Source organism: Numenius arquata, chromosome 3 (genome assembly GCF_964106895.1).
Source record: "Numenius arquata chromosome 3, bNumArq3.hap1.1, whole genome shotgun sequence".
NCBI lineage: Eukaryota > Metazoa > Chordata > Aves > Charadriiformes > Scolopacidae > Numenius > Numenius arquata.
The window spans coordinates 34,605,663-34,620,477 of NC_133578.1; the positions used below are offsets into that span (position 1 = coordinate 34,605,663).

At 38.1% G+C, this 14,815-nt stretch overlaps 1 protein-coding gene across 3 annotated transcripts in view; it reads right to left on the bottom strand.

Moving 5' to 3' along the window:
- The window catches only part of MYO1B (myosin IB), a 114,043-nt gene that overhangs the window by 26,576 nt on the left and 72,652 nt on the right, over positions 1 to 14,815 (bottom strand). For all 3 annotated transcript variants that reach the window (XM_074145754.1, XM_074145755.1, XM_074145753.1), the window contains exons 14-16: positions 3,071 to 3,175; positions 1,512 to 1,574; positions 491 to 691 (exon numbers count right to left, since the gene is read on the bottom strand). In XM_074145754.1, coding sequence (XP_074001855.1) covers positions 491 to 691; positions 1,512 to 1,574; positions 3,071 to 3,175 — 369 coding nt within the window. The remainder of the gene's footprint in view (positions 1 to 490; positions 692 to 1,511; positions 1,575 to 3,070; positions 3,176 to 14,815) is intronic.

Genomic DNA, 14,815 nt, shown 5'->3' on the forward strand with positions numbered 1-14,815 from the left:
CACACAAGCTGTCAAAATAAACCCAGCCCCTTCAAATGTACAAAAACTCGACTTTCTCATCAACATGACTAAGGACTTCAGCTAGTTCAGTGACAAAGAACATGTTTTCCAAAATATCTTGTCTTCAGATGTGTGTGAATTTTTGTCATTCTAAACAACATTTTTATTTCCAGAGACCAAACAGCACAAGCAGTTCACCACCAAAGCACATGGGACATCCTTCTCCTTTGCTGAAAGGAGTACTGCCCTTGATTTCAACTAGAGCAGCATGATCTCTGAAAACCTTCCAGCCCAAATCACGAATCTTAGGCTTAAGATGAAAAAGATTAAGACAGGTCTGGATTTTTTGATCAACTATTGACTCAAGCAATTCTCCTCCATTACTGTAACATCATTTAATGGATGAAGAACCTCCCCACTGTACCAAACCTAGGCTTCACACAGGTACAACACCCTCCAAACCCTGAGTACTCCCCGCTTCACCAGGTACCTTGCCAGCGTAATGCTGAATCCTGAAGCAGCTGTGAGGCAAGGAGGTGTCGTTGAGGAACCGGGAGCACTTGCTCATCCTGCTCTCAAAATGCTGGTGAGTGGCACAGACTTGGTTCAATTTTTCTAAAAAGGTGTCATCGGTAACAGTTCCTGGTCTCAGGCATTCTTCGTCTAGCATGGCCAGGATTCCAGTTTGGTTCTGAAGTTTCAAGACAAGAGCTTTACTGTTTGTTCCCATCACATATCCATCAAGGCATAAAGAGGAGACCACTCTCTCCTGTTTTGACTTCTGCTACCCAGAAAAACAGTCTTCAAGCCATCGAAAAGTTGACTCTCTTCCTCAACCCCATTTTCAACAAATTTTTAGTATCTGCATTTTTGAAAGACTGCTTCTGAGATCTGAATCTTGAAGTTCATGTTGGAATTTTATGTCATTTACTCAGACTGTAGAAACTCCAACTTAACTGAAAGTAAGTTGGAGTAAAGTAACTCCAACTTAACTGAAAGTAAGTTTACCCATTTTATGGGTAAAACCAGCATACTTTTTATGTTAATGGTTAAAAACTGTTCTTTTGCAACTCTTAAGAATTTAATCTTTCTTGCTGCGCTAAATCTGCAGGATGTCCTCTTATTAGATACAAGTACTTTCTGTACCTAAACCACTCAGTAACAAGTTATCGAGTTTTCTAGTTTCCATATACAAAAAAAGTCATTTGTAATGCAGCATGGGCTATCTGCTATTGAAAACAGCAATGAATGTAAGCATTTAAGGGTTGTCTTGTACTTGGGCTTTTGGGTTTTTTTGTGTAGGTGCTGCTGAACATTTCTAACAAGGTAACATATAGGCTTATAAAAAAATATTGTTTTAGTAAAATAAACTTTTACCATACAAAATAAGATGAATAATACGAGTGGCTTGTTTTATAAAATCAAAGTGCATGAGGATGTGTAGAGACTTTACAGCTAAATTCAATCCATGTATTAAAAGTTATTCAGGGAGATTCTTGAACATAACTTACATTTTCTATTAGGTCACAAATTATAGCATTGTTGAAATACTCAATATGAGTCCATTCAATTCCCTATTAGAAAAAAAAAAATAAATTGTTTGAACAGGAAAACAATCAAGGGAGCTTTTTCTCTAGGCAATTTAAATTGTATTCATTAACTAAGATACTACTTTCAAATTTAATTCTATATGCTTACCAACATTTTATTTATTAAGAAAGAAATGCAATCATCTACTACTAACATCATCTGCACAAAATGACTGTCCTTGAGCAGCTGCCAAACCCGCTTGCCATTCCTTTCCCCCACCCGTGTCAGCTTCCCATGCACTCCCCTGGCGCCCCGCCAGCCTCCTCCCACCCCCCCACCCGCCCCAGCACCGCTCTGCCCACACTCCCACTGATTATAAGGAAATAAGCCCATTTCACTGCAAGCATCTGAGATTAAAATTTCTAAGATCTTAGTTGGCTTTTTTTTTTTTTTTTTTTTAATGAGAGGAAGAAAGAGGGCTAAATTTAGATGAGCTATCTGAAAAATCTGGAGTCTGGCTGTTGTTCAGATATTCCTAATATCCTAATTTTTTTCAAATATCAGTGATAAAATTTCCAGGATGAGATGCCAATGCATCAGGAGGTAACACTGGTAGGGCAAAGGACTGGAAAAAGAAAATATTCATTTCATTCTTAATTTGCATTCTGCGGTACTTCTTACAGTTTAGTTTTCTCAGAGAATTTGAAATATCATTCAAGAACCAAATTGCAGTAATGGTGTTTCGAGAATTTCACTACTGAACGCAAAAAGAAAAAAAGACATGCCCAAACTTCATATTATCCTCAGGATTATAAGGCAGGTACTTTATTAAATTTTTAAAAATGTTTACCCAGAAAAATGGTATCATCCAATTTGAGCACGGACAGTGCATGCCAGTTTCCACAGCTGTGAGCTGGTATTTTGCCTGAGCTCTGGGTATCACGGGGAGTACTGCTAAGACCTATTAAAACTTCAACATTCACTCACAGAATACCATCAAACACCAGAGTCTGGGCTCCAAAGCACGTCTTAAATTTACCCATAAAGTTCACGCAGCTCCCTTCAATACTTCCCTGAAAGGAAACTAGAACCAAAATCTATTTGTAGTTTCTTTCATCTTGCATGCTCTTGTTTCACCCACCCAATTCCCTTCTGAAACAGAATTAGCTGTAGCCGCTGTTGGGGTGTGTCCCAGATGCTACTGCATCACCCAAAACACAAGTGGTAGAGTAATGGCATTAATACCAGAAAACAACATTAGTCTTCTAATAATTAGCCCTTGCTCAGAACTTCCAGTCACTGTTGCCAATGAATGAGATTTGGGTCTGGTTTATACCTGGAGAACTCATCATGTGTAACAAAACCAACTTTTTTGCTTAACAGCTACCACACAGTCCTACACAAACATGCTCCACGCCAGGCTTGTGGTCAAAAAGTGACTGTGTTCCCTGAAAAGAGGTTCCAGCATGCATGCCTGTGTACCTTCATTACAGGGACAAAGGGAAGAGGAGAGGATGAGTGAAGATCCAGTAAGTATTACCTCTCGGATGTATTCCTCCTGCTCTTCTTTGAGGGTAAGTTCAATGAAGATCTGCTGCAACTTCTCATTACAGTAGTTGATAATGAATTGCTCAAAGCTGTTGTCCTGTCAGATAAAACATGTTTGCATTTGCTGTTGTGTAAACACCCTGGAACTCAGCTGGAGTAAGTTACTGCAGCAGCTGCAAGTCAACAAGCTGCTTTATTAACTAGTCCTTCCAGCTTTGCGATGTGATGGTTTGAGTAATATTTTATTGAGAATGAGATTAGTTTGGAAATTTTAGACCAAATCCTTCCCTGAGGCTTTCTCCATTGGGAGGGACAAAAACTCTGTAGGTTTATATTCACGATGTGCCTGTATCGATTCCTTGCGAGGGGTCATAAGGAGGCCTGTGGTGTCAGGGAATAAACAACGGAAGTTTTGCCTGCGCTAATCTGTCCCTGTGTGTAAAATGTAGTCTCCTGCATGTCCTGATAAATAAAATTATGATGGTAGCATTAACTCTTTTCCAACCAGGATCGCTCAGTGGCAGATGAAGTGTCCTATTTCACTACAGACAGAGGCCCAAGCTGCTATTCTGGTTGCAGCTGAGCCTGGGTTAAGAGATTATTGTCTCCAGAGGTCAACCCACCTCCTCCCTGCCAAACTGCTCATGTAATTGCCCCATGAAGCGATGGGGATGAAAAGAAATTTATAATCCAAAAATCCTTTAAAAGGCTAATTTATATAAAACTGGCTTAGGGAGCAAGCACACGTGTCAACCTTTGCGGAAGGGACGAGGGAACAGATCAGACCCTGGAAGGAGGGGCAGGCAGTGGGAAGGCTGCTCAGCGACTCCAGCCACGGCAGCTTGCTCCATCCCAGCTGCACAGGAGGACTGATGCAGGAGCAGGGCTGCGACATTCCAGCCACACGCTTCCACAGGGACACAAGTCAGCAACAGAAACGATGGCCGCAGCAAGCCCCTAGACAGCACAGGTAAAGCCCTCCCACTTCAGTCAACTGAACTTTTGCTGCCAGCATCACCAGGGCCAGGATTGCAGCATAAAAGCTGTGGTTCACCACTCCGTCTACGTTATCTTAAATGAGAGCACTTTGGAGGCCCGGTGCTCATTCTGGAGGAGTGGTTAAAAATGCCCCTTACAAAGAAAAAGGGAACAGAACCTTTAGTGTTTTTTTTTCCAGTGCTTGAAAGAGTCATTAATATTCTAAGAATTCCATACATGTATCTGCAGAAATAACTGCAATCAAGAGTAATTTTGGATATCCGCTGCTGGTGTTCTCTTCTTGGCTTTGGAGTTGCAGGGTTCCCTCACCACAGCCTCTTAACTTTTTCTTTTTTTCCCCTTTCTTAATTACTAGTCATCAAGAATACTTCGGTTATTTAGGAAGCCTGAAAATTTGCAGAATAAACCACTATGCCTTTTTACACTAGCAAATAAGTCTGCCATACAATACCTGTGAAGCTCAAGTTATGGTGATAAAATTGTTACGACTAAGGGCAACTGCAATCATTTAAATGTTTGAATTAAGGATCTGGTTGCTAAAATGAGATTAAGAACACACAAGCAGATTACAAAATATTGAGGTAGCACAGATTATTTTTATCATTTTAGTTTTAGGTAAAGCAAAATCATAGCTGATCACCAAACTTTCTCAGCCACATCAAACTGCCCCTCACACCAACTGCAATTATCAATCAGAGATTGCAAAACTTGCATTGCTCTAGATGAGAAGGTTAAAATTTGGCATGCATCAAAATCAGCACCGCAAACAAGTCATACTTACTGCATTCTGTTGCAAAAAGAAATTACACAAATTGCAGTCAGTACTTATACTACTTCCATAACAACATAGAATACAAAACATCTATTAGCATTTATTTGGTGTATCAAGTAAATCAGTCTTTTTATCAGACTCGTATTTGTATGTCACTGAAAACGTGAAGTACTGCACAAACGTTATGTATTACTCTTTTGTAGATGAGAGTATCTTTAGGCACTATCCAAAGATTATAAAATAAACCAAGGTATTGAGGCACTTCAGAGTCTAACACAGAACAGCGTTCTTGCATTGTCACGTCTCTAAATCATCATGCATCTTTTGTCTCAAAAAGCCATATATATATATATATAACCTTCAGTAGACAAATCTCAGTAAAGGGAGAGGAGAACGGGGAAGGGAAGAGAAAGTTCTGGAGGAAGAATGAGTAAAAGTTTATTTGACACATTCAGATAAGGCCATCACTTCCGATATACTGAGTTTGAAGTAAAAAGACCCCAACTGACACATCACCCTGGCAAAGAGGAAGGCTAAAACACCCTCTGCATCCTCCTCTCAGGCAAAGATTGTTTCTCAAAAAGGCCGTGTTATTCTGATTACAAGGAATGCAGGACTTTTTGCTCACATATTATACACAGCCTTCATCTTCAAAAGAGGACAGAAACCGGACTGCAAATCCAGCTAAAACATCTAACTAAAATGTCATTAAGAATATATTAAAGTAATTGCTAGATGCTTTCCTGATTTGCTATGTATCTGTGATATTTATGGTTTGCCAAAGAAAAGCAAACCAAAATCCACAGAGTTCTTCACAAATCCCTCACTAAGCTATGAAATTCTACTTGACATTGCCAAGCCACTGAAAATTGCTATTCCAGGAAAAAAGTCATTGAAGAGCATTAACGATTTCGGTCTGTACGATACAGAGCAAAAGGCTAACAGTTAATTACAGCAAAGAAAATGAGGAAAAATGTTTGGAATTACTGAAATTCTCAAAACACTTAACTCTGAACAGACCAGAAGACATTTGGTAAATTAAATACATTTCAGAAAGAGGCATTTCCTACAGGTTTTAAAAAACACTGTATGAAAAAATTATTAGAGGGCTTATCTCTGCACATACCTGAATAAGGCTACAGATTCTGTGAATTTGTTCCCCCTTATTGCATACCTATAGTTTTTTTATTATGCAAGGGCTTCACAAATCATAGATGAATGCTCACAAATAAATTGTCCCCCAATATTTTAATGAAGGCTCCTAGAAATTAGTGTTAGAAATTAGAACTAGAAGTGATCTAAAGGACTTCTGACATTGTTTTTCAGAAGACAATAGGGAATGGTTAGTATCAGTGACAGCACAGCACTAATTCAGGAGAAACAGGCTGGGAGGATACAGCCATCAAGAGATTGTACTTGCTCCTTATGCTGGCATTAAGTGCCAGAAAGGGTTTTGACAGACAGAAACAGAACAGTCAGACTCAAAACTTCAGGAAGAGTTACTAAATACAAATATTCTTAGCAAATTTTTAAAAAAGAAAATATTTAAGACCAGTACTTCTCAAACTGCCAGCTTCTCTTCCAGGCTGTAATTCTGCTACTTTAATGTTGAGAGCATCACTTCAATCCCTGCATTTTTATAGCAGCATTTCAAACTATCCCTTTGAAATTACTACGGAGGACAAAATATAACCTTTGGAGAAGAAAAAAACACTCAGTCTCTCAAATTAAATTAAAGGTGCTGGGAAATGTCAGAATGTCACCTGAGATAGGCTTAAAGTCATGTCAAATTTATAGATACAGACCAGCCAACCACCCTCAGCTTATCCTCTCAATCTTTTATCAGGTGCAACAATAAGTTGAGACAAGTAGAAAAATTCACTGACAAAAAAGTCAAAGACTACTTCACCATGTTTTTCACTTCACAAATAATGGTGTCTTGCTCATACAGCTTTAGACTTTAGCAACCTTCAAACTACTAGGCATTTCATGAATAGCAAGTTTTTCAACTCTAAAAAATTCTGCTCCATGCAAAAATATAGTGCTTATACACACAAGCAGATCATAATGTTGTACTCACTCAGGTTGTTAATCAACCATGAAATGATAAAACGTTCTAGTTTTGAACCACTGCTATTACATGAATTACATACAGGTGCTTGAAAGTCTAAGGAAAATATTTTTTGTTCCTTAATATTTTACCTAATTTCTTATTTGGAAGATTCCAGTCATGTGTATCACTGAATCATCTGAAAAAACATATATGGATGTTCCTGACCTTATACATTGTTATACCAGTAAAATACCAATAACAAACAGACAAAACAAAAATATTTTAAAAATAACAATTTTTTAAAAAAATTAAAATTAGGCTAAAAGTCTCTTACTGGTCTCAGACAGAAATGTGTCCAGTATGCTGATGCCAAGTGTCATTTCCTGCATTAGATTTACAAACACTAAATATCTAAAATGGCATTTTCCTATGAAAACCAACTACCTTCTAACCTTCTCTCCCCAAAGAGAATTTAAATTCACTTTTGAGTACCCAGTTTCCAATCATTTCCAGAGACACTGAGGCAACTAAGAAACCTACTTAAAACTGAAAACGGGGTTCCATACTAAAAGGTAGGAATAAATTTTTATCTTCCACCTGCCTAATAAAGTTCTAATTTAAGCGCTCCATTTTCTTGTGTCCTCTCCACTTCATTATGTTCCCCAAATCAAGCATATGTTGTTGATCCAAACCTACAGGCTCGGCTATATCATCAGTATCACGCCTATACGAGGTGTTTCTCAATACTTCCTCTTCCTTCTTGATCTTTCATCACACCAGTTCTTGTTGAGAGCCAATTCAGAAATCTACATATTGCTCAGTCTACAACAACACTGACAAAAAGGTTTTCAGCAACACCTTTTCAAATACCTTATATGAACACATGCAGCTAAAAAATACATGAGAAATATTTAAAGGAAAAGCATAATTTAAAACAAAACTTAAACATTTCAAGTCATGAGACAGTCTGTTGAAATCAACAAAACTAATGCCATTAAAATTAACTTTTTGATCAATATCGGAGAAGGAAAAGACATACAGAGACTGACGCTTTTGCTCTAACACATACAGCCCCAGAAAATAACTTTTTCTCAACATCAATAAAGCCCTGGGCATCAGAATTCTCTGACCACCTCCTAACACAGGCAGGTGATCCCAGGTAGTTCCATCGGCTCCCTAGAGAAAAAGCCAGATGGCAAAAGTAATGATGTTAAAAGACCAACATACTCACTTCACTGAGAACAATGGTGAAACCAACCAGCAAATTTAATTTATAACCTACTGTGGTGTCTGGGGACAGGGATTTTTTATGTATGACCAGAGAAGCATACGAGTTTATGAGATGAAACTAAGAAATATAAATGCTGGAAGATGAAAATCAGCAAAACGGGCAAAATGCATTTAAAAAAAAAATTTGAAAAGACACTTTTTATCTTAGAAAGCAATGGGCTACATGTGACCCAGTTATAACATTTTTTTATTTTCTGCAGAGTTAGTGAAGATATGTTATCAATATTTATCCCTTACCTTTCTGTTTACATATACAAACATTCAAGTAATCAAACTTAATTGAAAAATTTCTCCTTTAACTAGAATAAGCTCTGTGCTTTTGTGTAAATATCTCCGTAGGCAAAGAACCAGAGGCATATTATTTAACTTTAAATATTCTATATATATGTAGTCAGATTATGTTTCAGTGTATCTAACGGAAGCAACTGGGGATTATCCATTTTCCATATTTGTGTAGCACAACCAGCTTAGATCCTCATCGATGCTGCTGGTGCAGGTAGAGAACCAGGCACTCTGAAATCCATCTTGCTCTCAGCTGTGGTGTCCGGACACAGAGGTCTAAACCAAATTTGGAGTTAAAAGGGCAAGAAACTACAGTAAATTCAGTGCACACAATGCATGTGAGATCCACAGGGAAACCCAGGTACTATCACTTCAACAAACTCAACCTGATAAATTACAGTCCTGGAACAACAGGAATTACAAATAGGCAAGAACCTACTATATAATCTTATCCATTCCTCTACTAAGACATAATAGCTGCTGTAGGGCAAAACGTTATTCTCGCAAACTGAAGCAGAGCATTTCACATATGTATATTCGCCCAGCATTTCAAATATTTCCTGCATTGAAAACAGCCAGCCAGTGGGATTTAATTCATAAACCTGTGTTTTGCAAACCAAGCCTCTCTAAATCCTTCAATTATAACGTGATTAATTAAATGGTGATTAACTTCCTGGGATGAACCTCTGTTTCTGAGCATTCTAGCACTTAAGGAAATGATTGCTTTAACTGTATTCTAAAATCTCCATAGCACCTAGGAGTCCAACCAAAGGTCCCTCTCTGTAAAGCTCCCCTCTTTCATAACACCTGACAGCAAGTGTAGTCGATCAATTATAGATTAAAAATTCCTCTCTCACACTAACCTGGGCTTTGCCTTGCGTGATTAGATATGCTGTTAGGCATCAGAAAAGGGTTGAACAATTTCGAAAAGGAAATCTGTTGCAAGGTATAGTGCCTAGAAGAGATGGCTGGAAATTATGGTCTGGAGATTAAGGCAACTACCAAGACAACAGATATCCATGGCTGAGTTAGTGCCAAAGTCAAGACATGAAGAAAGGGTCTCCATACTAAAAGAATGGTAAAAAAATGAAAAGATGAAGATGAAAGAAGATCCTGATAAGTCAATTTTCTCCCTGTGCTTTTTTTTCTCTCTCTAAGAAGTCATCTTTCTAGCAAATAACTAGACCCTTCTTCCAGTAAAATCATCCTTGGGGGGTGGGGGGAAGTCTCTGGGCCAGCAGCAATCTCTCAGAGCTCAGCACGCTCTGCAACTGTAACTTCCTTCATGTAGTGAACAGGACAGAAAAAGGCAGAGCAACTACTCAGCAACTGGACCAAACTGTCATATAGGTTTATGGAATGGTGGAAATACCTCCCCAATTTTTTCATGCCTTAAACATCTCAGAAAGGTATTTTCAATGTTTATCCTCTCCTTATGTGGTTACTTCCCTCTGCAAATAGGTAATTATCACAACTATGAACATGTTAATATAATGAAACTGCATTCTTCATATTTCTGACAGATTCCCTCAATAAAGATATTGGCATTTTATCAATGTCCAGATGACAGTTTATGTACACATGCAATATAATCAACCCTATTTCCACCACCACAAGGGACTTCTACACACAAGAAACAAGCTAATTGCTGTAAATAAATAGAAGCACTATCAAACTGCATCACAGACTGTGAGAAATGAACCTGGTTTTACTGTTAGGTAGCTTGTTTGGCTCTTTTGTTGGTGTCATTTTTATTTACTGCCGGGTTTTACGCAGAAAGTGATGGATGCTGCCACGTCTTTGCATGTTCTTGTGTACCTGGAGCAAAAGGAGTTGGTCAGATGCTGTCCCCAAAGACAATGCATTCACTTCACCTCAGGTCGGCCTTCAGCAGGTACCTGAGGGCCCAATGGAAATGGTCCCTCTCTTTCTGCAGCCTTTACTTTTGCAGCTCTATCCCCGGTGCATCCCTGCTTCTCGCCAGGCTAAAATACATGGAACAAACTGCTCCACCAAGGGATCGAGCAGAAAGCATTCACACTCTTGGACTGCCTTCTCATGGCCTGGCAAATTTCAAGAATAAGCCTTGTTTGGCAGCCTTAACTTTCATAAAACTGCACTCCAAATCACTAGCTTCATCATATGGACCAGCTACATAGTGGCGCCTGAAAATTCAGAATAAAGTCTTTAAGCCAACTAGCACAGACAGGCAATTTCTTCTCTGAAGGCTAGGCAAGAAGAAATCATAGAATCATAGAATGGTTAGAGTTGAAAGGGACCTTAAAGGTCATTGAGTTCCAACCCCCTGCCATGGGCATACTTGCTCCACGACATTAATCTTTACATATCCTAGCCCTCATCTACACAGGAAACATACACAACAGAAAATTAGCTGTCCAAACCAAACAGAATGAGTCGTCTTCTCATCTCTGTTGAAACCTGCCAGGCCTTCAATCATCTACCTTCTACAGCCTTCATTTCTTTTTCATAAACCTCACCTTTTCCACAACCCAACCCCAACATTTTACAGATATGCAGAAACCGTTTCTGCCCAAAAATACAGAATCAAATGTGGAATAAAATGGGACCAGCCCTAAATCTACCCCAGGAATTCTGCAATCGAGTTGGTTCTGAAATTCCCAGTGCCACCAGCCATCATCCCTGCCCCATCTCAAATCACAGTCTGGACTGCAGACTGACTACACACGCAGCCACTCAAAAATGTAGATAGACGTACTTGGAGCAATTAGTGTCAGGCTTCAGTCCATTGCTCGAGCTCCAGCAGCGTTACACAGACAACCCAGTCCTGCAGCCTGCATTTTCACACTAACCCTAGTCCCTAAACCCTTGTCCATAGACAATTCACACTGACACCCAGAATTTCAGCATTTCACTTTCGAAACATTCAGTCCCAGCATACTGCTTACCACAAAGGGCAAGACAGAATTCAAAAATAAACACAGCTTTACGGTGCCTATTTTGTGGATTGTTTAGCCAAGCTTGCTGTTGACATCTGCCAAACTCACAGAGACTGAGGATTATCAATAGATTTAAATTCCCTAATCTGAATTTTTGGACAGTCAAGTCCTTAAATCTGCTTTCTTGGGTAGCTTTTGGGTCTTTCTGAAAAATGGGGTTTGCGCTTGATAAAAATATTAGCGGAAACCAAATCCCAAAGAGTATATGCCGGCATTATCAATGCTCAAGTATCTTTCCTTTGTTAAATTTCAACCTCCAGTTACTTTGCAAATTAACTTCATCTTAAATTACAGAAAACTGTAGAAATTACAGTGGACAGTAAATAAAGTAATCTTTCAAAAATAGATGAAAAAAAAATCTCATTTATATAAGCTTCAATTTGCATACAATAGAACAAGATTGCTATTGTCATCAGAAGGTGAAGTGCAGGATCTTTCAGAATGGTTAATCTGGATTTCTCTACTCTTTTTATAGGAGGAATTGTAAGGCAGTCTAAGGAGTCATCCTAAACAGGAGTAAGGCCCAAGAAATATTGTCTGCCCTGCTCATTATGAAACAAAACAAAAACCTCAAAAATCTGTAGCAAACTGATTTTGCAGTGGAAACTGACTAGTCCATAATGTATTCCAATAACTTTTAAGTAAGAACCTCAGGACAAAACAGGTAAACTAGAATATCACTAGCTTATTCTTTCAGCGATCCTGAGGGGTAAAGGAAAAAAAACCAAACGCCAAAACACCCTTCAGTAAACACATACCTTGCTACTTATTTCAATGGTATTAAGTTTCATGTGTAAATATTTAGCACGTATATAAAAAACTCCTACTACACCTTCTATGGTTCTTGATGTGTTCTGTCTCCAAGGTACAAGGACGCTTTAGGTCAAAGAACATATACTAATGATAAACTTATCTGCTTCCTGAGTAGAAACATGATTAAAGAAGCCTTTTTACCTTCAGCATATCAAATAGCTTACAAGCTTAAAATGCACATGTTCACGGATAAAGAAGTATTTCAAATATAGTTTTGTCAAAAACATTCTTTGTAGAGATCATGTTAGTTCTAACCTTCGAGAACAGACATGGAAACCAAAATCTGACTTAAGAATTAGGTTCAAAAGGGAACTGCACATCCTTAGTCAGTGGTTTTAAGTAATTTATAATTGCATGGATATAGTTCCTGCCATAAGCTACACCTCAGCTATTATTTTGAATGTTTAGCCATCGTGTTTACAAATGTACCACACACTCCAAATTCCACTATATTTTGAGTGCTATAAATATTAAGACATTATTGACTTTTCCTTGAGTTACTGTATTGTGCAGTGCTAACATTTCATTCATTTATTGATTGGTTTAACATAATTAATTTTAAACAACATATTTTCTGTGAAGTCGTTATTTAAATTCTCAACAAAAATTGCTTTTTGTAAGCATTTTCTCAAGACCCTTAATAATTTTTGCAAGATTCAACCATTTGTTACAAAACTCAACACAAAACATTTGGCAGGCATCCTCTTGATTGACCTTACTACATACATTCATTCAAGCGATGACAGGACCAGATACACTTTGTCTACACAGTGTTCATTACAGAATTATTTTACTCAATTTAAGGACTGTGACATAGCATCATCTTTTGTTCCAATTAGAGCTGTATAGAAAATAAATTTTCTTTTGCCTTTGAATATTATCTTTTCTTTTGATCCAACTAAGTCAGCAGTTTCTGATTATAAAATTAACTTGTCTGGAAACACAGGGATGGCTAAGTGGGCGGTACTGGAAACACAGCTGATTCCGGATTTTCTGACGGATTTTTTTTCTACCATTCACCCTTTGAATTACAACACTGCCACGCAGTCCCAATACCTGTAACTATACTAGTTACCTCTAGAAAACTAAAGCAATCAAGTTTCTTTTCAAATGTCATAAAATTAAAATAGCGTATAATACAAGCCATGTATGTTTCTGGCATACCACCTGAATCTCATTTTGACTGTGCAGAAATAATTTCTGTGATGCTGAACCAAGCTGCTTGGCTAGTGCCCTTGCCACAGGTCTTAACTCATGAGAGGAACAGTCCAGTCTTGTGTGAATGTACTGATGAATTTGATCCTCTTGAGTCACGAGGCAAACCTTTCACACCTTTTCCACTAGAACCAATACTCAGCATTTAAAGGACTGAACAATAACTACCTGTATTGTTTTTAAAGCTTTTGAGTTTGTATAAATCAGGAAAGCTAAGTCCAGTATGCAAGGTAAGTGAAAAGAGCCTCGTTTTTGCATTTTTCTTCTGCAGAACTACAACTCCTTTACTCAACTGCTTTTATGACCTCCAAAGATGTTGAAGACCTACAAAAAATGGAATTGCCTGTGCGAAACAACCTTTTTTCTGCAACACCATCCTGCAAACACGATTACTCAGTTGGCTTGTGTGCTAGCACAAGCTTCCATCTTCTACCTCACCCTACATGTTTATCCTTAATCAAACATAAAAGAGTGAGGACAAGAGTCCTGCCTGAAGATGCCAGCAGTACTATTCTAGTGTCCAGCTTTCTAAAGGTACGCCAAGGACCAGCTCCAGAGCGAGATCTGGCATGGAGATTTGCATTCAGCCACCTGACCACATGCAATATATTTTCATAAATATGCTCTTATGTTTAATGCAAACATACAGCCTAGCTTAGTAAACCCTTGAAGCAAGCATCAGCTTTGTTTTTCCTCTTCATAGGGGCATTTTAATTTGCACATACTTTGATGTTATGCTTCTGAAATAAAGCTTACACCACCCTCCCATATGTAATTACCCTTGTCTGGATTATTCCCATCATCTACACAGTTTAAACATGCTCCCTGGATTTTCAAGAAGGATGTAGGGAAGTAAGGATTGCAAGGTTTCTACTGATTTTCCTCCTCAATTGACCTTCTAGTTTAAACATTATATACAGTTTCCAGCTGAGATCTATAAATCTCTTAAAATAAACTGTCAGAGTAAGATTTATGAAAACTCCTTCTCCCTGGTGTTCTCTAACCCAATTAAAAATTCCTCATTTAGTGTTTTTGTTTCAGAATACCACCAGTCTAAAAATACTAGCATAAACAAACAGCAGTGAGCCACAGATCATTAGCTAGGAATCGGTACAGAATATTTAACTAAGTGAATTGAAGTAAAACAGAATATAACTCCTGGTTTAATTTAAAATGTATAGTCTTTGTTGTGTTTTTTAAAAGATACAAAGCTTGTTCAAAGGCATCCACAAAATGCCTCAGGGCAGAACTGACACTGCCAGAATTTTTCTTATGCTCAGAACGTATGTCACAACAAAATATATTTATTTTACCCATCATAAATATTTATTTACC